The sequence below is a fragment of the Dermacentor albipictus genome, chromosome 1 (assembly GCF_038994185.2).
Source record: "Dermacentor albipictus isolate Rhodes 1998 colony chromosome 1, USDA_Dalb.pri_finalv2, whole genome shotgun sequence".
Classification (NCBI taxonomy): Eukaryota; Metazoa; Arthropoda; class Arachnida; order Ixodida; family Ixodidae; genus Dermacentor; species Dermacentor albipictus.
In genome coordinates this window covers 499,216,849-499,242,161 of record NC_091821.1, presented here as the reverse complement: position 1 = coordinate 499,242,161, position 25,313 = coordinate 499,216,849, and the positions used below count along the sequence as shown (strand labels likewise).

The window sequence follows — 25,313 nt, the reverse complement described above, 5'->3', positions numbered from 1 at the left end:
ATAGCAATATTTTGGCTTTGATATGTCGCTGGCACGACCGCAGCATGGTGGTCGGCCATGTTGCAGACATCTCCTGGAAACCAAAACTAGCGAAGAATCCAGCACTGATGGCAACCAAACTGCAGGTTAAGTCAACCCCGGCAAGCCACTCGCAAATTCCGCAGTGTTCGCTCCGGCCGTCCAGCATTTGTTCATCTATGTGTTAAATAGAGACACAGTCGCAGTAACTGCATGTTATTTAAGCGGCGCCGAATCCACCCTTGATGTCTGCGTCGATGAGGACAGTGACTGTTGCGATGAAAAATGATCAGTGATTACTAGACTCCCTAATGTGAAATTTGAGTGCAGCTGTATACGTGTTTCCTATTCGCGATGTATTGAGGCATCGCACCAATCCCCGCACCAACTGGCAGAGCCACGTCACGTGGCAGAGCGGCCATACAGCTGCCACTTCCCAGCAACCGAAGCTTTTGAAACTGTAATCTTTACCGTGAAACACTTGCAGCAAATGCTATGCACGAAGGCGAGTTTTTTGTTAAATTCTTTTTTTCTTTCCCCGCACGGCCAGTGCCGCCGATGCCACGCATGTGTGGACATGAGTGCCGTCTGGTGGTGCTTCAAGGTGGCTTCCTCCACTTTAATCCTCATGTTTCCACTGTACCCTCCTCCGCCACTCTCCTCCTTGCACCCTCTTCACTCTCGTCATATTTCATATCCCGCTGTGCTCTGCGTTCGCTATTCCCTCTTTTGCTGTGCTTGTTCGCTCGGTTACACCGCCGAAGCACAGCAAAGCTCAAAGCAGGAATGGGCGCCTAAGAGCTGCATCCTAATACCCGCCCCTCATTCGGCTATAACAGCACAGTCGACTTCAGGGCGGCGATGTTGTAGCGATGCATTATGCTTGATAGCCAGCTGATACCATTGATAATGCAAGCAGAGCACCGCTCTTCCCACTAATGGAGCACAAAAAGGAGTGGCGCCGGAAAAGACATTGCTACAACATAGAGTCCTGTTGTGTTGCCAAAAGTTGAAGATTTTGTTGCATGCATTGACTGTACTTTTGTCTATCTGTGGCAACAGCATGACAATGGTAGGGATACAGACTGAGCAGATCGTAGGAAACTGTACAATGGGCGCAGTAACTCGCTGGTAAAATTCGGCTTTATTTGTGGATGATTCCTTTGGGGATACTTTCGCGAGATTTTGCGAGACTAGCACTGGACGTGTCGACAAATGATAGCATTCTTAACACAGAGCCAAGAATGCTGCTGTTCGAAGATGCTGACACATCTGACGCAAAATGCTGCAAGAGTGAACGTATCGTGGAAAGTGGTCATCTGAGAATATGGCACTTTATTAGCCACTTGCGCAATAAAGTTACTTGCTTTCTGGTGAATTTAGATATTTTTAACTCCCGATTATTCGGACATTAGGCGTTGGTCGTTTGACATTTAGTTGCTGGACTTATTGGTCAGCGATGTATAGATAATGTGTAACGTGAAGTTCAATTTATGAATCCACTTAGTGATGCGAGCTCTGCACGTCTGCAGACCACTGTAGCCACACATGTAATGAGCAGTCGCTAATTTTGGTGCACTTCGGAGCAAAATCGTGTTTCTTTATCAGGATGGATCAATAAATCTCGTCTGTCCCAATTTGGCAAATTTGGTAAAGGAGTGGGAGCATTGCTATATACAACTGTAGTGCGTATACGCAACGTTTTCTCTGTGCGCGACAGGGCTTGCGCTCATATGCTCCCGTCTGGCTGTGCTACGTGGTGCTATATTACAAAATAAAACATCCAGAAAAGAGTGAGGAGCAGGCTTTTGTTGAAAAAAAAGTGTTTGAGAAAAAGGTTACTTTGCACTTCGCTTGCGAGCTGTACGCAAAACTGATGACTGTAACTGAAAACTGAAATGACTGCAAAACTTGGCTGAGATGTTCACAACAGTGTATGCTATGTTTTTTCACCAAGTCCAATGGGTGGTTAAGGACCCTTTTAAAGAAAAGTGCACTTCCGCATATTCCGCAAGTGGCTGGAAGTAGTTATGTGCACTGCACTGCCACATGCACATACCACCACAGCAAAGTATGTTGTATTCACAGCATCTATACATTGTTTCAGTAGTTTCTCTCCACAATGTGGAAGCTATAGACATATTTGACCAATTAGAAGGGCGAACGCATACTGAAGGTGTCCTTCCATGCCTTGATGTCTGCTAGCAGCAACCGCTGCAGTCCAGGTGGCAGCAGCATAACGAGCACGCAGTGAGATCAACTGTTTAACTTGTGATAGAAGTGGTAGAAAATCTGCTCTGCCATTAAAAGATGTGCGTCTTCGCTTACAGAGGAGAAGGGTTGCACAGATGGAGGAGGCGGACGATCCAGAAGGAGCGCTCAGCCAGCACGTAACATCGCATGGGATGGCAGTGCCATCCTTTGATCTTTCTTGTAACATCCATTTGTACAATGTACATGCACTTGCTGGTTCATAAACGCAACTTTTCTCTTAATTACCGAGTTTGTGCTTGCACCTTCACCACACTGTTCCAAGCACGCTCAACATCAGCTGCTTGGTTCCTTTCGTGTTAAGAGCAGCTTGAAATGATACAATGTAGGTGTGCTTGCGAACAACAGTTTCACGGAGGACGAAGCACTACCCAGGTTGGAGCCCTCCGCAATGCAGTAGCTGTGCTGACTACACATGAGTTTCATTTTCAGCATCATAGAGCCTCAATAAATGTATTAAAAAGCAAAATTGTGCAAAATACCACAGTTTCCAAGTAAACACTTACCGACAAGACCACTAGTTGAGGCCATTATTGAAGCAGCATGTTCCAAACTATGGCACTATGTACAGCTCACTGAGCAAGAATCTGTGCTCACAGGCCTCACAGCTTTGGCTCTGCTCTGAAGAACTACCGAAACTAAGTAGGTACGAAATTTGCAGCAAAATTTTTTCATTGTAGCTGATAGTCCCTTATAGGCAGATTCATTAGAAGTGGAAGTGTTGCATGAATAATAAAGGCAGACCAAACTAAGTGAGAGGAATGGTCTTTCATTATTAAAGGTATATTGTATGTAGATCCGTTGTAAGTGGCATGGACTGTATACACTTGGAAGCTCTCAAGGTGCACAAAGTGCAGCATACAACCCTTACCAGGCCATAGTTGCCAATGCTGTCATAAAAAACAACCATCTGTGTAAATGTCCAATAAAAATGTGTTGGAATGTCATTATCTAATCACTTCGAAAACAACACTAGGCACACAGTTTCCAGTGAGGCCAGGCACTTGCAAGAAACTCATGCTTCTGTTTCTATTCAGGTGCATAAATTTCAGTTATCTTTGCAATACCAATACCTTAACAGAATGCTATAACACTACCGTCCAAGTCGGAGGACATGCACGACAAAACATGCCAATATCAATGCACCTTTCTGCAATAGAAATCCATTTCACATTTTCACGACAATCCCACAAATATAATGGGTATATAGCAAATAGTGTGAATTGATTATGGATTGCTGACCTTGCATGCAAACATGCTTGAGTGCTATTGAGATGTTTTCCTTCTAGTAAAATAATTTAGCCAAAAAAAAGACATATCTCTCCACTAAGTGGAGACATGCAACACCGTAGTCAACCCCCTCCCCCACAGTGCACTGACCAGATGCGCTTGCTCTCATCGCGGAGGCTGTCTGCTATCGTTTCGGCGCTGTGCAGCTGGGCCTCCAGAGCACGCTCCCGCTCAGCCAGCCGCTCTGACCGCAGTTGCTCGGAGGCTAGTTGCTTCTGCAGATGCTCCACCTGCAGGCCAAAGCAGTGCTCGCTGTTGGGCTGGTCTGTTCACATTCAAGCAAACAGTGCCTAGCACAAACTTCAGGAAATGACGGGATGGGACAATCGCTGTTATTTTACTTATGATTACACGTCATACAGTAGAATTCCGTTAATTCAATTCCGGTTTCTGATAATTCGATCCCAACTGAAAGTCCCGGCTGGCACCAGTGCATTTCTATGGGCATAAACTTTAATTACATCAATCCTAACACTGACCTTTGCAAGATAATACGAACTTGGCCCATCAGCACACAAGCACATGACTCCTTAAGTGGCAGCGTCTGTCTCGCCAGAGCTTAGGGACAGTAAATGCATGGAACACATCATCTCCTGTCGAAAATGCCCATTTTTGGCCTGCGCTAGGAGCATTTTCATACAGTAATCATAGCTCACAATGTCTAACCCCACTATTTAGACGATTCTAATGCGCACCTTCTTTTCTCCCAAGAAAATTGGCCCGAAAATTGCTTGCACACGAAACCAAAACTGCCTTTGTGGCGTTTGTATGCTTTACTGCGTAACACGGTGTATCGTGGCGAAGCCGACTTTAGAAAACCGGCCACCACAGTGCAACACATATTTGACCTTCGCCTCCTTTTTTTTTTTGTGCTAATAAATCAGATGTGTGTTAGGCATCTACTTTGTTTAGAAGCTATAATGTAATTTCTACGTTAGTTTTCTACTTCGGACTTAAAAAAAGGGCGTCTGTTTAATGTGGGGTGTGATCGTATCAGGCAAATCTTGCCAAATTAATCAGCAGCGTGTTTTGGCGTTTCTTTTTCCATCTTACTTAATTCGACCGCCGGATAATTCAATCACTTTCGTTAGTAGATAGGCACAAGCGCGATGTGCCACACCCCAGCTTGCCCACCTTATGCACGGTTGCATCACCAGCAGTCCTGGCCAGCTCCTCGCTTTTCTCTGCCGCCTGCAGAAGGAACCAGAAGGCAAGTGCAGATTAGGCAAACCTCAAAGCATTTTCCAGATACTACTGTAAATGTATTGGAGATAATATAGTGTGACATTCCTTTGAGAAACAACCAGCTCACAAAAACAGCACTATTGTAACCAAGCTCCAAAAGCAATGTGAGGGTGCTTTTTTTTTTCCTTCTTCATGGCTATGAAGTGTAGGCTGTTCAAGAATAACCAGGAGGGGTGAAAAAAATATTGCAAATACAAACTGGATAGTCTTTGCTTTCCAATTCATATTCGGCATTCAATAATCCACCATTCAAATTTGTCAATTATTTCTAAAATTTTTTTTCACTATAAGGAATAATAACATTCATTGAAGTCTATGGGGAGAAAGACAAGAGCAAGCAGTGGCTGTTCCAAATGATGCCCGCAGCAAAGCTGTGGACACAACAGAAAGCACCAGTTCCAGAGTGAACACATTTAGCCACCAGAAGCCAGCTGCTAATTGAGAAAACAAATCCATGGGCAGCCTACAGATTTATTTTTCAATTTAGGGAAAGCAACATTTTACTTGGCCAGTCTGATCTCAGTTGCAGACCTTTAAAACTGACGTGCTTGTTGCCTCGCCGAACAAACATAACATTGTAAGTGAATATGGTGATGTGCTGTTCTGCTGTTTCATTGCCGTCATTGTGATGGTGCACCACATAATTTAAATAAGTTGTTTTTATCATTTACATCTTACATTTACATTTTATCTTATTTGACGAGATGTCCAGTTGTGAATGGAATTGCATGCATGTATCAAATAATGTAAATTAGCCTTTCGTGCCAGACGGACTCCATAAAATTTCTATATTTTGCTTTGTTTAAAAATTCATATATACTCAGCATTTGTTGTTACATTTGAAGATATTCTCCCAAATATTCAGTTAAACTGGATTAGAATATTTCGCTATTTGAACAGCCTTCGGAGCACAGCACCAGAGCTGTGCATAAGAATGATATCATCTCCTGGTGTGATACAGAGGCTGATGCTTACAGGCTGTCTACCAAGTTGACATTTCTGAATTCCCTGAATTTTCCAGGTTCTCCCTGAGTGGCTTTGCAATATTCCCTGAGTGACACAGAACTTTGTTTTATGTCAAGGCGGGCTGACACCACGTCACCCGATGCTGTCACTCCCTAGTAAGCATGTTAAAAAAATAAAAAAGTGACTTCGAGTTTTTATATAAGGAGTAGTGCTTATTTTATTCAATAAGAAAACAGAAAGGTGGCTAGTGAAATGCTTAGCAAATAAAACATCTTCAAAAAATATGGTAAAACCAATTGCGAATCGAGTCGGCCGTTCTCAAATACGAATAAAAAGGAGATGCACACAGAAGCAAATATTTTCGAATATGAGCTATTTCTATCTATCAATTACAAGCTCATTGGCATGATGTCTGAACTTTGTCACCAGTGAGATTCTCTCTCAACAGCTGTTAAGTCACCCTCAGCTGTCCAGACATACTCTCAGCCCGCATACAATGCCTCAGTGTTGCGGTTCGTTGCTTGAAAGAGTTTATTTTGGTTTGAATGAGGGACACCTGCATCTCGGCGTCAGCCAATACACTTTGTTTTTTGATCTCAAGCTCCTTCAAAGAAGCGGCGGCACGCCTCTTTTCCCGTTCATTCCTCAAGGCGTCAGTCCTTTCTGTTCTTGTCCTCCTTCTGACGCACGTTCGCTTCATGAAACATTTGAACCATCCCCTTGGTAAGTTGTACAGTGAATGTACGATTTTCAGTACTCCCTAGGGGCCACGAAAACATCCCAAAAATCGGGCAGTTTGACAAAATAAATGCATGTCTTTTACTGTCCTTAAAGGGCCCCTGAAACGGTTCGGACAAATTTTGTAGACATGTAAGATACAGCTAAAGTGAACCATTCGCACCACAATTTGTGTGAAACGTCTCATATTAAGAAAGCTACAGACGATTACAAGTTACCCTCCTCCATAGTCATACATTTTTTTCCTCAACTCGTTCGCCAAATGATCGGGTCTAAGCTCCACCTTCACTGGCTCTGCGTCATGATGGCACGTCATGTCGTCAACTTTCGGTTCTCTAGGAGCGAGCACGCAAAGCCTCTCGAAACTCTCTGCCAGCTGCTTAGCAGTCGACTCCAAGCGAGAGCTATTGAAGCAGCGTGCATTGCGAGCATCTTGTCGTAACCGTGTCTGGTATTCCGGTAACCACAGGCAAGCTGGGTGTTTCAACGGATGGCTGGAGGCATAAACTCAAGCTGATGAAGGAACTTTAGCATAGACGTACGTGAGTGGCCTGATCAGACTGCACTGTCCAGCCACCTGTTGGCGCAGATCTTAACCAGCCAAACAAAGCGCTAATATTGCTCTGACCAAGCGTAAGGCATTTTAAACATTTACAAAAGCAATGTGTTAATGATTACACTTCTGTGAAAAATTTACACCAGCAGCAAAGAAGAATACATTTCATTACCGCTACTGTGTGCGGTTGAGCTCTGTGCCACCATTCACATTTGCGCTCCTGCTCATCCCGTGAAACGACACGGTCATACGGCCAGACCCTGTGCCCTTGTACTTGCATTCACCCTAATACCGGACTCACAAAAGGCTATTGCGTTAGTAATCTTCTGGTGTAAAGTGACGGCTGCAAACACGCAAATCCTGGCGCTGACTGGATTGTTGCAGCCTAATGTGCTGCAGCCAGTCCGCTCATCTGTTGCCTTGCAGAGGGACACAATGTCCCAGCTTGACATATTGCCAGTCGCTACGTTTACTGTCCGCAACGCAACAAAGTCGAATCATAATGCTCGCGAAAAGACTGAGACCGACTCTGACCCCGGAGCTCTGGTCAAAATGGAGCAAGTTGTAACTCAAGCAGACGACGCTTGCTGTGTGCCGGAAGTGCTTAAGTGTACTGAGAAATTGTTCTTGTGCATTCTCTTTCTGTTACTTTCTTTTTATAGAAACAAAGTAACATTGCAATTATTACGAACATCATTCGTCCACCATAAAGATGGAAAAATTATCGATGACACGCCAATTGTCAATTGGGTGATTTACGTCATATGGGTAGGGGCGGCTGAAAATTTCATCGAGCAGTGTGCTGCGATCGGCAGCGATGTACATCTTGAAAACCTTATAATAAATTACACGCTTTATGGGGAGCACTTAGATGCGTCAATTAATGATAAGAAGGAACTACACTATCGACACAGTACGCTTGTACAATATCGTCAAAAGCATTTCAAGGTCCCTTTAAGGGCTCAAATCGCCACAAGCACATGCTAAAAAGCTGTGATTGCATGCCAGTACACTTATTAGGCATATCGGTGCTTGTACTGTGACAACAGATGGCGAGTGTACACATGTATCATTAAGGAATACATACTGCATCCCGTGACAATTGCCCCTTGACGCTTATGCTTCACTGCAATACTTTTGCATATGCTTCACTACGTAACACTTTGTATTAAGGCAACCTTTCAGGAACCTGCCTTATGCAATGCACCGCGCTTTCCGAGCTTCGAAGCTAATAGCAAGGACCAAAAAGGCGGAGTGGCATTGTTAAAAGTGGTGAATTCTTTCAATGAAAAACACGGCACCGAACGGCAAGAAGCTTAACAGCGAAAGTCGAAGCAGCCTGGGCCTATCGCTGCCGCGATGGCGGCTACGGCTGCAAGCGGATCTGCATGCGAGAGCGCCATTTGAGGCGGCGAGGTAATCAAAATGGTGGCAGTGGTGGTTTTGTTTGATTAATGCCATTTCGGACCTTGGTCATGGCAAAAAGTCCAGAAAATCGGACGGTGAAGGGTTCTTGCGTCCAAAATGTCAGACTGACTCCATGGAGTACGTGGTGGTGCTGCGAAGCTGTTAGAATTATTGGGCATCAGGAAAGTCGGTTGTTGGCTGTACAGTGGCACCTCCTCCAGTCGACGACATGGCGTCAAAGCAGATTCATTATGATTCCTCTTTGTTACTCGTGCCATCATTACCGCGACTTTCATACCCTTTCAATAAAATTACAGCTAATTTTCCTTGATAGAAGCATAAATTCCCCGAGCTTTCTCCGAGTTTTTCCTGACTATTCAATATCCCTGAGAGTTCCTGGTTTTCCCAGTTGGTAGACACCCTGCAGCTTAGCAAGAGTCGCTCATCTGCAATGTAGTGACTTTGCAGTGCAGAGTGAAAGTAGCTTTCGGTGCATGAAAACACTGGGGAACCGTTGTTTTCTTCTCGAGGGACATGGAAGAGCCTTTTTTTACTCTTTTCCCCAGGCTGAGCTTTTAATTTCCATCAAGGAGCATATAGAAGAGTTTGGTGCCGTTAACTTTCAAAATGCTGCTGGACTTTCCGTTAACAATTTCATGGAAATGCTAAGATTTTATCTTTCTTATACCCTTGTTGTTTTTGACCAGGACGCATTTGTCCAAAAAAATGGTGTGTGCATTGGCTTGCGCATAGCACCTCTCTTTAAGTGATTTGGTTTTGTCTGTTGTTGACAATCGTATTTTCTCGTTATTTGACAATACTCTTGTAGCTAAGATTTTTAAGTATGTCGATGACTTTCTTGTTGTGCTGAAAGGTGTGAAGCCTGAGGGGAGTAGCTTTGCTGTTAAAGATGTTCTGGATGTTTTTGAAAAGTGTGCAGTAGGATTTAATTTCACACATGAGTTGCCAGTAGATAGTCACCTACAATTTTTAGATATTTGTATCATTCTAGATGATAGCATCATTTGTTGGATGTGCCCTCCTTGGAGCAAGAAGCCCTTGCTTGACTACAGTTCGGCACACACTTAGTTAAAAGAGGCATGCCTACTAACTGCCTGAGAGCTGTTCTCGTTAAATCTTGTGTGCACCAGGTTTCCTGCAGCATTCAGCAATAAGCGAGATGTTTACATAGGGTCGGGTATCCCGATAATACCTTGGTGTCAGTCACTGAGAAAAAGCTGCCCTGCGGCTGCTCAGTGCCGTAATGCATGTCCCAGTGGGCGCACTGTGGCTGTGCCATGTAGTATACGGCAGTACCACTGGATGGCAGCACAGCATCCACTCTATATAAGGACTGAATAAACCCTGTTGGGCACTTGCCCGTCTGGAGAGTCGGCTGCTGTGTAATTCACTCGCTCGACATGGTGTCAGAAATGGGCGGGATCCGTCTCCCCTGATCCTGTGCTTGCGGCTTCGACACACTGCTTGGCCCTGCCACCGCCGCTCTCCGAAGAAGGATTCACCTTCCTTCCGTCATGGCCGCCAGGGAAGGCTCCGCTGGAAAGTTTGCTGCTTCGTTGGCGGCTCCATTCCTACAAGGTATGGTCCAGCTACATCTACTGCCAGAGTTTGACTTTGACAACCCCAGCTTCTGGCCCTCATGGCTGCTTCAGTAGGAGGACAACTCGTTCACCACTGGACTCTACGCCACTGCAACGGAGGTCCAAGTGCGCTCCATGCTTTACTGCATAGGAGCACAAGCCAGGGTTACGCTGCGAGAAACAGACCTGAAGGATGTCGTTGCCATGAAGAAGGGGTTCACTGACCACTTTGTCCACCTGCCAAACGAGCTGTACGAGTCGGCGCGCTTTCTCCGCCCTACGCAACAACCGGGTGAGATGGCAGACGCATTTTTTATTGCGCTCTGAATGATGGTCAAGCGCTGCAACTTCTACTTGCCCGACATTGAAGAGCGGCTTGTCCGAGAGTGTTTTCTCGAGGGCTTGCTTAGCCGCAAGCTCTCAGACCAGCTTTGTCAGAACCTGAGAATGACGTTGCATGAAGCACTCACGCATGTTCGCCAACATGAGGACGCTGATAACTAGCGCAAGGCTTGTGACTTGGCTGATTCATCGTCGTTCGACATCGACGCTGCTCACCTTCGTAAGGGAAAGCAAGTGCCAGCTGATAAGACAAAACCCAGCAGCTGTGCCCATTCTGCAGGTGCTCATCACACCCTTGCGCCGACTGTCCGGCTCGCAGAGTGTCCGGCAACTTTTTCCACTAGAGTGGCCACTTCGAAGAAGCGCGTCAATGGCAAGCACACACAGAAGCCTTCTGCCAGCTCCATCAAGCTACATGCAGTTGAGGGAGAGTGCCAGAACGCGAAGTTCGTCGAGGTAGCCGTCAGTGGGTGGCCCACTTTCCTTCAAGGTGGACTCCGGTGCCGAAGTTACTGCCATACCCAGTACGTTTCCCGGCGTCCCCTCGAAGCTTCAAGATCCCAAGAGCGAGTTGAAAGGCCCTGGCAAGTCCACCAAGCTGCTGCTCTACGTCCTGGCAACCAAGACGGTTCCATTGCTGGGCTTCCTGGCAATCCGAGCCTTGGGTGTCTACACGTTTGTTGACCAAGTCTCGTGGGGACTCCACAGCCCACAGGCGACTTGTGTCTCGATCCTAGCCTCTTGGATCTGGGAACTCAGCCCTGAGAAGAGGTGGGTGTCTATCTTTTTCATCTGAATGGCCAGGTCTACGTCCTTCTGGTGGATTACCGATCACGCTTCCCAGAAGTCATCAGCCTGCGCCTGACGACAGCACCTGCTCAATGCCATGAGGAGTGTCTTCGCGCGTCACGGGATCCCGAGACTGGTGTGCAGTGATAATGGTCCTCAGTTTGGTGCAAGAGAGTTCTCCGCCTTCGCCGAGAACTATGGCTTCTGCCATATCACAATCAGCCCCAGTTTTCCACAGTCGAATGGGGAGGTGGAACGGATAGTGAGGACAGTCAAGGACCTGCTGCAGAAGGCAGTTGATCCCTACGTGGTGCTTCTGGCATACCGGAACACCCCTGGGGTAAACGGAGTGAGCCCTGCTCAGCTGCTCATGGCCACGTGCCTACAGATTCGGGTACCGAAGACGTTGCACCAGCTGGAGCCAGCCTAGCTCCCTGTCGGTCCCATTCACTTGGTGTGACCAGGACAACCAGAAGCACCAAGCATCCAACTTCAACCGACGACCCGCAGCTTGCACACTGCGACCTCTTCAGGCCGGCGAGCGGGTCTGGGTATGGGACATCAACTCCCCCGCAACCATCATGGGGCCAGCTCAACACCCCCATTCCTACGTGGTGGAGACTCTTGACGAGTGTACTCCAACGCAACCAGATGCACCTGGCTCCAACTACGGAACGTCTTGCCGAATGCACTACCAACCCACTTGGAACTTCGGTGGCAGCGCAAGACCAGAGAACCGCATTGCCTTGGGAAAGCACCTCCATGGAAGAGGCACCCCGTGGTTCTACTTCTACGCCACGTGTCTCAAGGTTTGGCTGAAAGATCTGCAGGACTAGAAGGCCCAACCTGCGAATGTTTTCTTTTGTAGTAAGACTTCCTCTGTTTTGTTGTTTGGTTTTACCGAAGGGAGGATGTAGCATACGGCAGTGTTGCTGGATGGCAGCACAGCATCCACAAGTAAATAAAAACGGGATAAATTCTGTAGGGCATTTTCCCACCCGGAGAGTCAGCTGCTGTGTCATTCGCTCGCTCTACATGCCTTATGTACACGCGGTGTCCCACCAACTAAAGAAAGGTGGCGAACAAGTGCGGTGTAGGTGTTGTTTTTTCAGCACCACTAAAGCTCGCAAGAATTTGCAGGTTGGTAAACAACGCCAGGAGTCATAGGAGTACATGTACTAAGGAGCGTGTCACCCACTTTGTTACCTTCAATGTGGGAAGCGGTATAGAAGATTCCACTTCTCTCTGGAAAGTGCTACACTGGATAAACAGGCAGGTGCCTGAATAACCGGCTTAGGGAGCACCGAAACGCCGTAAATGTTTTAGCACATGCTGGCCACATGGCTGACCACTGCCAAAGATGTACTCATAAATGCTCCCCGTGTCTTTGTAACATGCAAGTGCTCAGATGGTTCGCCAGGCAGTTAGATAGGGAAATATTTCAGGCATATAGCATTCCAAAAGCTGCTGATGAGTGCGTAAGCGCTCCATCAATGGCATTCACTGATAAAGAAGTGTTGTACCTAGAGAAGAATGTGGTGTATGCTTTGTAATGGCTTGTGGGTACTTATCAGCTTCGTTGCACATCTGGTTTTCTCTTACGTGGCAGATTTGTTTATGCATCTGACTGCCCATTTATCCGAGCATACAGTGGCATACGGTGGTTTTTCTGAATAAAGCTTGTCAGTTGAAGTTCAGCAGGCTACCTCCCCCCTCCCCGCCGACGGCACCACTCCTCACACACATTCCTAAAGCGCCGTCAAATCAATGTTGAGACTTGACAGCTATTTGGCGGTCAACATTTTGCTGCCTTTTTCACTCCTTTTGGATGGCAGTAGTTATCGGCATGACCTGGGCCAGTGAAGGCCAGTTTCCTCATCGATTCGGTGCCCGCGCGATTAATTCAAGATGCGTTCAGTGGTCACCATCTATTCCAATGGTCGAGTTGCGGTAGGTGACAACACCAGTTGCGTTTAACTTTTCATTTTGCTTTATTAATTATTTCCTCGAGTGACGGCTTGCCGCAATGCTGGCAGATTCTCGGAAGCATATACCTGCAATATGGGTTAGATAAGATGGAAAATAAAATAATGCACAACAGCGTCCATGATCAAACCCTGCAATAACCCTTAAACCCTTAAGCAATATGACTGTACCCCGTAACCTCATCTGGTTTTTCCATAACTGTACAGCACTTTTTGTGCAAAATTGACAGCTGAAAACAAGAGTCGCAAGCACTTGAGAAATTAGGCAATATACTAAGGGAGAGAGCCAAGGCAACATCCAAACAGAAAGGAAAAGCGAAAATTAACAATATTAACCATTGTTTATGAAAATATTTACGGATCAGCATCTTTTTATTTAAAAAGGAAGTAGAGAAGACGCCACCAGAAGCGGAGAATGATTTTGTGTGTTTTGAATGACGCTTCTACATTTATCAGTTGAACCGCCTGATGTAGCCACTTCTCTGCTGTGCTTTTATGGGCGTTTTTCTAACTTTGCGCGGTGGGTGTAGTACGTACGTCTAGAACCGCAGTGTCCTGCGCTCTACGTAGCTGTACAGGACTGGCGGCCACGCATTGTTACGCAATTTCCCAAATAACAACACGAGTCGGTTTTGGCAGTTAGAGCAGTAAACAAGAGATCCAAAGGAACTGTGATTGTTCCGCAAATATATAGATCTCTATAATTCTTCCAGAGCTAATTAAAAAAAACACTACTATAGTCGGATTACAACTTAAGTCTGCAGTGAAGCCCCGCCCATGCTCTCATAACCGCCAGCCACTGTTCCTCCGCGAGCCTGCAAATAATTCGTACTTCAAGCTCTTCCCGTTACCGAAATAAGGCGGTAACCACAAGAATAAAATTATCAGCGCATAATTTTATACATTTTTCCTCGCCTATTATAGTGGAATGGCGAAAGCTCAATTCTTTATTGAACTGAAATAAAGGTCTTGCATCGCTGCAACTGTTTGTTATCAAGTTTCACTTGAGTTGGCAATGAAATTTATGAGTAAAATGGGTTCAGCAGTGAAATGAACTGTACCACAGACTTTTCAGGATTTAATTCATTATGGAGTTTTAAATGCCAACACTACGATCAGATTATGAGGCAAGCCGTGGTGGGGGACTCTGGAAATGTGGACCAACTGGGGTTCTTTAAAGTGCGCCTAAATTTAAGTACATGGGTGTCTGCACATTTCACCCCCATAGAAAATGCAGCTGCCGTGGCCAGGATTCAATCTTGCTACCTCCATGCTTAGCAGCCCAACACCATAGCCACCAAGCAACTACAGCAGGTAGACTTTTGAAGAGTGAAATGCTCAGACTCCATACACTTTGTATACACTCTGTTGCACACCTGATTGCTTCCGTCGATGAAAACACTCTTCAAGAACAGCAGACGCTCCGGAGGTATCAAGTACGATGCCATTTTGAAAAGGCCACAAGACGACAGTTTTGTTAGCTTCTGTGATTGGCTGGAGGAGTAACACAACCCCGCGCGGTCCGTGTGCCTCGGTTGCGAACTGCTGTTTTTGTTTTTGTTTTTTAATGTTGTATGCTACTATAGACATCTTAATTTTACACGTTCATTTGTTTACTTGTTCTTGGCAGTGTTCTTCCTGCGCTTCTTTCTCGTGCGAGTCCATTTGATGTGGTTCCTTATTTATTGATTGTCAGTGATGGGAAGTGCGAAGCTAGACGATTTGCAACCTCACCCCTGGAAGTCGCTGCCTCTAGTTTCCTCAGCACGGGCTAGGGAATTGGCCCATAGAGATAGAAAAATTGCGACGTGTCTGTGTGGTGTAACGAGCCGGAGATGGGGAATGTTATTGAGGCATCGTTGAACCTTCCAGCTGGAAGTTTGTAGAATTGTCACAGGTATGTGGAGCGTCAAATAGAGGGTAATTGCAGTTGGTGGGAAATCTTGGATACCGAGCTGCGCGGTAGTGGCACGAGCAGTAAACATGTCCTGCTTTGCCGCAATGAAAGCATGGCGGCTGACGGTCAGTGCTGCGCCACAAATCAGTCTTTTGAAATGGGTAGCCGGCAGGGAATTCGCCGTAAAAACGAGGCGCAGCGATCTGCTGCCGGTGATACGGCATAGCTGGTAAAGCCCCTCAATCTCCAAAAGTAGCACCAACCACTTCCCTCCTCCTCCGCTTGGCGCAACATCGACGATGGTGCCAAGTACTGCTCCACAAGGGCACATGTAACGGCTAACAGAGGCCTGTGGAGAGTACATGACATTACAAGTGTTCCTGTTGCCGCTTTGGTGCCCTGAAGGCGCCGTCAATAATACAAAATAATGACACGTTACAACTAGTAAATAAAATCTAATACAGAAATACAATCACGTAGAGGCACCAACTACTGGCGCAGTGCTATCGCGCAAGTATTACAAAATGCCAACGAGGAATTTACCGGCCCACGTACATCTACGATCAAAGTGCATGTTAGACATCCCCAGGCGACCTAAATAAAGTTATCCAGAGCCATCCACTACGACCTCCCTCATAGCTTTAGTCCCTTTGGGACGTTAAAAACGTTAATCACCACAAACCAAATCAATACATGCGGGCGTACATTCGAAGCTAAACGACTGCATCCGTAAGTCATAGTGAGCCTTGCAAAAGTGTTGAGAATGAGCTAACTTCTGGTGGAGCTCAAAACACAGCATGAATAAAGTCGCTTCTATGTCACAGGCCAGCTGCAGATGCGTACACTTTCGCAGCAAGACGAAACTACATCAAACAAAGAGAGCACATTCGAAAAAAAGTAAACTTAAACGCGCTAAAAGCATGCACAGCATGAACACATGCACTTTTTCAAAGCGGCAGGCATGAACTAGGCTCAAAAGATGAGGTTGCGAGGAACCGTGGCACTTCAAAAAGCCATGCATTTTTCCCACTTCCTCGAAGTCAGCCCGCCCGATCCTATGTATCCACACTTTTCTTCTTTATGCATTGCACTCGCCAGATGGTAAAGAAAGAAGCCTTTTGCCGTCGCTGTGTTGGATGCGACAACCAAAGACGCAGCAGCACGGCATCAAAATTAAGTTCTCATCCCTAACACACTCGATTTGTTCTGCTGACGCACTCAATAAGTCCGTTTGCGCATACTTTGGTCGTGCATGGCCGACAATGGAGGTCGGAGCACACTGGAAAGAAAACACAGACGAAAGCGCGGCGCCTGCTTCCATGCTGGAAAGAGAAAATATACAAAAGCACGGCACCTGCTTTCATGTAACACAGATCGACCAATGGGGGAGCGGAAGAAGCTGGGGCGACAGGAGGCATGGAGGAGGAAACGTCGTGGAGAACAGGATGGTGGAAATATCTAAAAATGGCTCTACTTTTGGAAAATTGAGGCGCTTTCATAGCTGGGTGTGGCTGCATCAGAGTGGTTGACGATGTCAGCAGCATCAAAGTGGTGGGAGGTGTACGACAAACAGCTTCTGCATAAGTAATCCCTCGTTATAACGAAATCGCTTTACTCGAAATATCGCTTTATTCAAAATTTATCCTGGTCCTGACCTTAAAGCATTCCTTTAAGGCCACATTATCTGATGCACAAGAAGAGCTTGACCCACTTAGAGTGAAGTGGTGAGCAGAGGCATCGCCACAGTCGACTGGCGGCGGCCCTTTTACGCATGCAGTTTCAAATTAATACCGCCGACGAATTAGTCAGAACAGGCCACAAAAGTACCAAAGTCACAACCAATGATTGCCTAGTAACAGGTACCAAGCGAACGCTGAGTGCTCCCAGCTGTTTACTGCAGAGAAAACCGAAGCTGTCAAATTTCATGGTGCAGCATGCCCGAACTGTTATTCTAGGTTGCAATCACATCACTGGTGTCCCCCGTGACAGAATAACACAAAATCCATCTCTGAATCCACATAAAAATAAAGTTTTCCTGATGCTTTGTGATGCCAGAAAACCGCGGTCTCTTGGATGCCAAAAAGCGGCCAAAAGACCACAGGCAGGCTTGCGCTGTAGCATTCCACGTGGTGCGCTCTATGAGCAAATTTTTACTGCTCTAATGTGCACTTCTGTTGCTGAAACGTGCCGAAAAGCACAAAAGAAGTGTACCTCCTATTATAAGTGCCATGTTCGATGTGACTAGGTATGTTAACAAATCAAGATGATGACTATGAGGAAGCCAGTCTAGGAATTTGCTCGCCACTCACCATAATCAGCCTGCATTGCAATAAAACACCACCCCTAGCTTCGCTGCACTTCTGACAGTGCAAATCAACTGATAACTAGCCGAAAACATGAAATATCCGAGCAATGCCAGTGGCGAGGTGGGCTGTCAACATGGCGGGTCAATGCAAGCTGGTGTTTCCTCGGCGATTTTCGCGAGCCAGTCATGCTCGATTTTAGCCATCCGACTTTAGACAAATGGTCTAAATGAATGGTAGGGTCATTGAATTTTGTTCCTAGACATTTGTCAATGGCACGGATGCGACAGTGCGCAAACACCGACACTCGAACCATAGAATCAGCTCGGTGTCATCGACAACAGTGTGTCAAAAACTCTCGTTTTACAAGCTTTACAGCTGCGCACCCCGGAAAAAACTGCCCAGTGATCATGCGAAGCCCCTACTGCAAAAGCGTTCAGTATTCATGATCACGCTGCGTACCCACAATGAGCATAATCATTTTTTGAGCATAACAAACACAACCTCAGACTCGAGCCACAGTATTTGCGGCACTTTCTAGTGCGATACTCTCGTAGTCTTCCATGACTTCCGCACCTCCCCCCTTGCCTTATAAACGCGGCCCACAGCCTTCCGCTCCTCATTCGCTCTCCAGTCTGCAAGCCATTTGGAAACCAATCACTCCTCTCACCCGCCTTCATGTACACTCCTTGCTTCCTCGCAGCCAGTTTCGACGTCTCTGCTCCTCCAAAGCTGCCCTCTTCCGGCCTGCCCTCAAAAGCACTATCTTCCACCAATGGGTGCCCTTTCGCGGTTCCTACTTCTTAGTCTCCACAACTACGATTGCCTTTCTTCCGCTACATGTGGAGCAGATGCCAAGCCGGCCATTGTAACCGGTGCCATCACCAGCGCGCACTGACGAGGAACGCAAGATGCCTTGATGACATTTTGAACTTCTGCTTTCTGCGTTGTCCACCGCATTCACTCACTTTGGTGCAGATGGTGTGGGCGCTTGGATCCATGCTGTAGGTCATGTGATTGTGTGTTATTCAAAGTGGTTCGTTAGGCGTGTCTCATGTGTGCTCTTGTGGTCTACAGTGATATATGGCTTCGTCAGTCTCCGAGCAAAAGTGTCCGACTTTGGAGCAGAATGTTCTGCTGCTGATAAAAGAAGTGGAAAAGGTAGCTTGCAAAAAACTGACATCACAAAGGAACTCGGCATACCGCCATCTACTTTACCAACTGTATTGAAAAACAAGGAAGCTGTGCTGGATGGCCTTGAAAAGAGCTTCTCGGAGAAGAGAAAGAGGAATCGTGATTCAAAATACCCCTAAGTGGAAGGTGCATGTCTACAGTAGCTAAAGAACACCAGGAGTGCAAATCTCCCCGTACATGGACCTGCACTTACTGCAAAAGCCAAAGCTCTCACTCTCTAAATGGGCCATAAAGATTTCAAGTGCAGCAATGGCTGGCTTGAGTGGTTCAAGAAACGACATGGCATGACCTTGAAGTCGATCAGCGTAGCTGTGAACTGTGACACTGTAGATGTATGGCACCAACATTGGCTCCAAGCTCTACTTGAAAAGTGGGAAGACAAAGAAATCTACAACTTAGTTGAGGCTGCATTTATTTTTCTACAAAAAGCTACCGAATCGCATGTTTATTGCTGGTGGAGTGAACAGAGCAAGGAGCATGTCATGATGCTGTTTGGTGCCAATGCAACAGGCAAGGACAAGCTTCCCTTGTTGATACTGGGGAAGCTGGAGAAGCCATGGTACTTCTGAAATGCAACTGTTCCCACTGAATGCACCTACAGAAGTAACAAGCGAGCATGGATGAATGCTGCTATTATTGAAGACTACGCACTCCTTCTGGATAGATGGTTCGACGCAAAGAATCGGCCAGTGCTTTTCATAATTGACAATTGTCTGAGCCACAGGAAGATCGACTACCTCAAGGCAATCACTGTGGAATTTTCGCCTGCAAGCACAACCGCAGTACTGTGACTGATGGATCAGGGCATCATCGAGACGACCCAGAAGCTGTGCCACAAGGCTCTTTTGTAGTGCATGCTCACAGCGTATGACGCCACCGAGAGGTACAACAGTGATTTCCTTGGTGTGATTCATTTACTGAACTTTTCATGGAAAGAACTCGCACTTTCTAAGGTCGCCAAATGCTTTGCGTACACCAGCTTTTCCCGTGCTGTCGTCAACAACTCTGACGATGACCAGCTTGACGATGACCGGACTTACAGCGATCTCTACAAGGCTGTTCATAAAATTGCTGGCCAAGAAGTAGAAGGTGACTTCTGAGACATTCGTGTTGACTGACGCTGCTGCTCCCTTGGTCACCCCAGTGACGGATGCGGAGATACTAATTGACACTGCTGGTGGTCCTGACGTGGACGAACAGCCACGTGAAGTGCCAACTATGGTGCAGACGCGGGAGTACCTACGCCTGCTGCAAAATAAGGTTCAATGCACGAGTGGCGACCACAGCCTCGTGCAATGCTTGGTCAAATTAGAGCAGGGGCTGCTTATGCCCAGTGAGAACTTGAAACAGCTAAAGCTCACTGCCTTTTTTGCACCTGAATAAAGCTTTGGTTTACTGAATACATTGTATTTGGCTTTCTCGCAGTTGTGGCGCAATTAAAGCTTGACTACTTTAGCCTTTCTTGAGTGGTCACTTATATCGAATTACCATTTATAACGAATTTTTTCGCCGCCCACTGACTACGTTATAATGAGGGATTACTGCAGGTGAATTGTCGTGGCACCGCCTGCGAGTCGAGCGAAGAAAAGGCCTTTTGAACTTCCTCCTGGATGACATCAGTGACAGAAGCCGCAGCTGGTGCCATGGGAGCAATCTCGAGCTGCCAGATCTCTCGCACAATTTCCCGGATGACTTCACGCGGAGATGTGCCGCAGCTCTCAGGCAGAATTAAAGCATTCAGCAGTGAGTTCTTGCGATCATATTGGCGGTACTGCAGCTGTAGTGCCCGTCCGATAGCGGTAGCCTCCTTGGTAAATTCGGCCACTGTCGTAGGTGGACTCCTCATGAGTCCCTCAAACAGTTCCTCTTTCACTCCTTGCAAAATATAGCGCAACTTCTTTTCTTCAGTCGTCTCAGGGTCTGCTCTGTGGAAGAGGCGGGCCATATCTTCCGCAAACATGGCAATGCTCTCATTTGGCTTTTGAATATGTGATTTGAGAAGGAAATGCACATTGTCTCTTCTGTCACTACTAGTGAATGTGTCTAGCAGCTGAGTGCGGAAGGCATCCCATGCAGTCAAACTATTCTCCCGGTTCACAAACCATGTCCACATACTATTGACACTGGAGCTGTTTAAGCTTTTAGTTTCACCATGCAACGTTACCAGAAAATTCAGCCCAGCTGTGCACCGCCTCACATTGCCTGGAAACCACCTGCGAGAGCTCTGAGCCACGAAACCTCCTCGCATCCCATGTGCATAGGGCAGTCGTGATGTCACAGGCGAGTAAAAGCTCGGAACAACAGGCACGGCGACACCTCTTGCCTCCTCTACTCCGTGCGTACGTGCTACTGCCATCCAAAGAAAGTCTGGACGCCCGAAGAAGAAGTGGCTTAACAAGAAGAGTGCCTTACTGCAAAGCAAGAAGCAATGCGTCACCGCCGAGCTGATCCAGAACACCACGCCAAAGCTGCAGGTGAGAAGAGGCGACGCCAAGTTGAGGATGACGAGTTTCAGCCCAGGGAACGCAAGAGTCGGCGCCTGAACGCTTGAAATTGACGAGAAAGCGATCCTGGCCTGCTACTGCTCGAAAACTTCCAGCGTCAAGCCCGCCGAGACAACAACTCAGCCAAGCCTACCATAACCTTGCAAAACCTAGAAATGGCTTAGGCAAGCCTACCAACAACTTAGCAAAACATAGCATAACCTCGCAAAACCTACAAGCAACTTAGGCAAGCCACATAAAAGCTAGGTGATCACAAGCTCCGCTGTTGACTCCAGGCTTGCACCACTAGTGCAAGCTGCGCATGTTTTTCATGAAGAGCAAAGTAGACATTAGCCAGCTTTTGCTGGAAGCCTCAGTCATTACGACTGGCAACATGCTCCCACTGTTCCAGCCAATCTTGGACATATTCAAAAGTGTTACCATGGACACTTTCTGGGATGTTAGGATTTTGCAGCGTCACCTGCGATGGAGCTGCAGTGGCCATGGTGAAAGTAGGTAGACGTGTTCCTGCAGGGCCTTGTAAAGGGTTAAATTCGGGCATCAAGCCTAGCAGGCAGCGAATGTACCGGTGAACAGGAGTTTTGACAAATGAAGGTGATTCTTCGTTCTATGTATGGCTCCGCAAAGAGATCCCAAGCATGAGGCAATCCTACCCCGCACCTCCACCAGTGTCACGGCCTAGTAGGAGACGAGAAAGTTGGTGTACAGGACATATAAACGCACTTTGTAAGAGTGGTCACTGCGATATTGTCGACGATTTAGGATGTGGCAATAGGACAAAAGCATTGGTTGTGGCATGCCCTGCAAATGCCGGGGGCAATTTTTGGGAATCGTGCATGGTAGGCACAATTGGCATAAGCTTTGGACAGTGGGAAAGTACTGCACACTGCCTTCATCATGCAATAGACTTAATTAGGCTTGTGATAAATATGATGATCAAGTTGATACAATAGGTTACTGTGAGATGAGAATGTGGGCGAGTGTGATGTGTGGTGCACGACACGGTGCGGTGATCGGGACGGTCAGGAGCAGACGACAAGGAGTGCGCGCGCCGAGGCGGATTCCGTGCTGGAAGAAGGAAAACAACGACGCCGAAGAGCGTCCGGCACGAGAACGCGCGGCGCAAGAAAAACAACCAAAAAGAAGAAAAGCAACCAATTAGAAAAGACCACGGGGCGTCAGGCAGCCAATCCGAGAAAGCCTAATCAGCCAGAGAGAAGAAAAAGCGTGGTGCGCTGGCAGACAGGAGGACACGCAGGGAGACGCTGGGGAGACGCCAGGAGAGTTCCAGGAAGCGACGGCAGGAGGAGGTCAACCACCGGAGCGGGCGTTGAAGACGGGCCGTCGGGTTCCAGACCCGAGCCACCAGGACTTCACCCTACCGGGGCCTCCTGCCAACCTGTTCCTGTGCGTCGCCCGTCTACCTGAGCAGGCCGCCAGCTCCTCAAGGCCGGTAAGCTTCTGCGCCCATGGGCAGCACGAGAACAGTCGGGCTACGGGCCCGAGTTCTACGCCAGCTGCCCAGCCAGAACGCCGCCCCCGTCTGTCATGCCGCCTGCTGCCCGAGGCCGGCGTTCGAGCTTCTGTGCCCGTGGGCAGGACAAGAGCAGTCGGGCTACGGGCCCGAACACTACACCCAGCTTCCCGGCCAGAACGCCGCCGCCGTCTGCTCGTGCCACCAAGCCGCCTGGTTTACTTCTCCCGACCAGATTTGGCCAGCTCCGGTCGTCCGGTCAACCAACGTACACCACGACCTTTGGTGAGATCGGCGCCACTCCTTCCGTCAGCTTGTCGCCGCATCGAGACTGTTGTGTGTCGCTGCCGTCATGGCAAGCCCGGACTCGCGCACTACTCAGCTCCATACTAGCCCCAAATGTGTGACTGTTTCTTTTATGTTTGCTATTTTCTTCTATTTATTTTTTAGCCTTCTTTAGTTCTATTAAACGTTTGTGTGTGTGTTCGAAATGAACTGCTTTTTCCTCAATTGGGTTCTCGGAGGCTCCGCCTAAGAGAACCATCAGAACCATTGAGTACACGAACCTTTGCCCCCATATGAGGGTCATCACAGCGAGATGCCCCTACCTTCTGCTGCTGGCTGTGGCTGACTGTTAGGCAGCGCTGCAAGTGTCCTAGCCGAGCCTGAGCCAGTTCCAACTCAGCCTGCTTCTCGGACAGCTGTGCTTCCAGCAACTGGTCTCGGGACGATGCCTGCAGGCAATGTGTAAATAATCACTTCTTTGTTAAACACAGTACGCAAATTACACACTACCAGGGTTTGGCACCACAGACCCAAAAATCTCCTCTATCATTTATTTATTTATTTATTGAACATACCTTACAGGCCCCTTTACAGGGCATTGAGTAAGGGGGGTAAAAAAGAAAGTACAAAGTAAATTGTCGGTGTACAACGTTGGCTCAAATTTGCAGCCACTAAAGCAGCCATTGTTAACCAACACAGTTTTAGTTTACTGATCACACTGTTGTAAAACATACATACTTATCTATGCCTGAACTTTAAATTTTGTATAAACACTGCAGATACAAGAACGGAAAGAGGACAGGGGGCAGAGTAGCACAAAAATTTTTAAGAGCTAGCCCTGAACACACACCTTTTGCAGAATACATGCGCACTTTATTAAAGATAATTCACCTTTAGAAGCAACACACAAGGAGCACAAAACTTGGAACAGCACAAAACTGACAAGGTACACACAGTTTTTAGATTGCAGTGACTTCTGTGACTTTCCTATTGCAAATCTTGCCTCCTTCAGTTTGCTCAAAGCAGGTACACCTCTGGTATCCTTTCACAATCAAGAGCAAAACTCAACAGTATGTCGGACACCAACTAGCAAAACTACTTCGCGAACAGAATTTATTTTTTGGTAGAACTTGACAAAGTATGTGTAAAATCATAGAACAAGCTCAAATTCAAAAATGTTACAAGACATTTGGGAAAGCTGGCAGGTATGTATGTACAGACCAAAGGCTTGCACGCAGTAAGGCGCAGAAGAGAAAGGACAAACCACAAATATCCACACAAACACGAATGACTGACTACACACACTCTTCCCATCCAGTGGCATCTCTGCCAGTGGATGGGAGCTCTCGCACGCACACCCACAGGCAGCTGTAGCAGTAGTTTTATGCTGTCGTTAAGCACCGCTGCTTCGACGTTCGCTATCAGGCTTTCTGCTCTTCAGTGCCTTGCTTTTCATTTAAAGGAATTTCCGCTGGTTCCAACTCCACCATCATCAACCTCGCTTATGGCATCAAAATGCGGAAAGCATGGCGACGGTCTAAAGCTAGGCATACTGCCAGTTCCCGACAGTCAACTTCGCTGCAATATAGCAGTGTTAAGCGGTCAAGCATATGCAATATATTCCTATGGTCAAGCACACCAAGAGAGTAAAGGGGCCATTGTCGTAGGACATATGGTCCATTCCTTAGTTATACCTGCCGTCTCCTGTCACAGTATGAGCATCGCGATGTCTAAAGCGTCGCATGATGCCAATTTCCGAAAGTCACTGCAATACAGTTGTGTTGTGCAGTCACGCCTATGTAATGTATTATGATAAGGCAGTAACAAAGTGGACCTGGAAAAGCCCTAACAGAGAAACAAGAAATTAAATAGATTTCATACTCTCTGCCAATCCTAGCATAGTGCAGGATGTAGAAGTGTTAGGTAGGGTAAAGGGCAGTGATGATAGGTTATTGAGGTCTAGGATTTCTCCCAATTTGAAGAGAGAAAGAAAAATTAGTCGGTAAGAAACAGGTCAACGTAGACACTACAGGGGTAAAAGCAGACTAATTCACGCTGGTGCTCAGAAACAAATATGCAGCTTTAGAACAGGAAGATAACATAGAGGTAATTAATGAAACCATAACTAAGCTCATTTCAGAAGGAGCAATTAATGTGTGAGGTAAGGCACTGAAAAACCAGTAGGTAAGCTCTCCCAAGTAACAAAGGACCAAGTAAAGAAATGACAAAGCATGAAAGTACCTAACTCAAGAGATCAGATAGAACTCGCTGAACTGTCAAAACTGATGAACAAGAAGAACAATCAAAATTATGTCAGAAAGACTGAGAAAGAGAAAGAGAAAGCAGTAAAAGATGGCTGGAGCATAAAATCAGCCAGAAGAAAAAGCATAGGAGAGGGCATGATGTATGCAGTGAAAGACAAGTAGGCTAATGTCATCAGCAATTTTG

The 25,313-nt window shown here is 46.9% G+C and overlaps 1 protein-coding gene across 5 annotated transcripts in view; it reads right to left on the bottom strand.

The window, feature by feature from the left end:
- Window positions 1–25,313, bottom strand: part of LOC135920358 (rootletin-like) — a 380,210-nt gene that overhangs the window by 74,040 nt on the left and 280,857 nt on the right. For all 5 annotated transcript variants that reach the window (XM_065454609.2, XM_065454610.2, XM_065454613.2 and 2 more), the window contains 3 exons: window positions 23,189–23,314; window positions 4,714–4,770; window positions 3,670–3,809 (listed from right to left, as the gene is read on the bottom strand). In XM_065454609.2, the coding sequence (XP_065310681.1) occupies window positions 3,670–3,809; window positions 4,714–4,770; window positions 23,189–23,314 (323 nt within the window). The remainder of the gene's footprint in view (window positions 1–3,669; window positions 3,810–4,713; window positions 4,771–23,188; window positions 23,315–25,313) is intronic.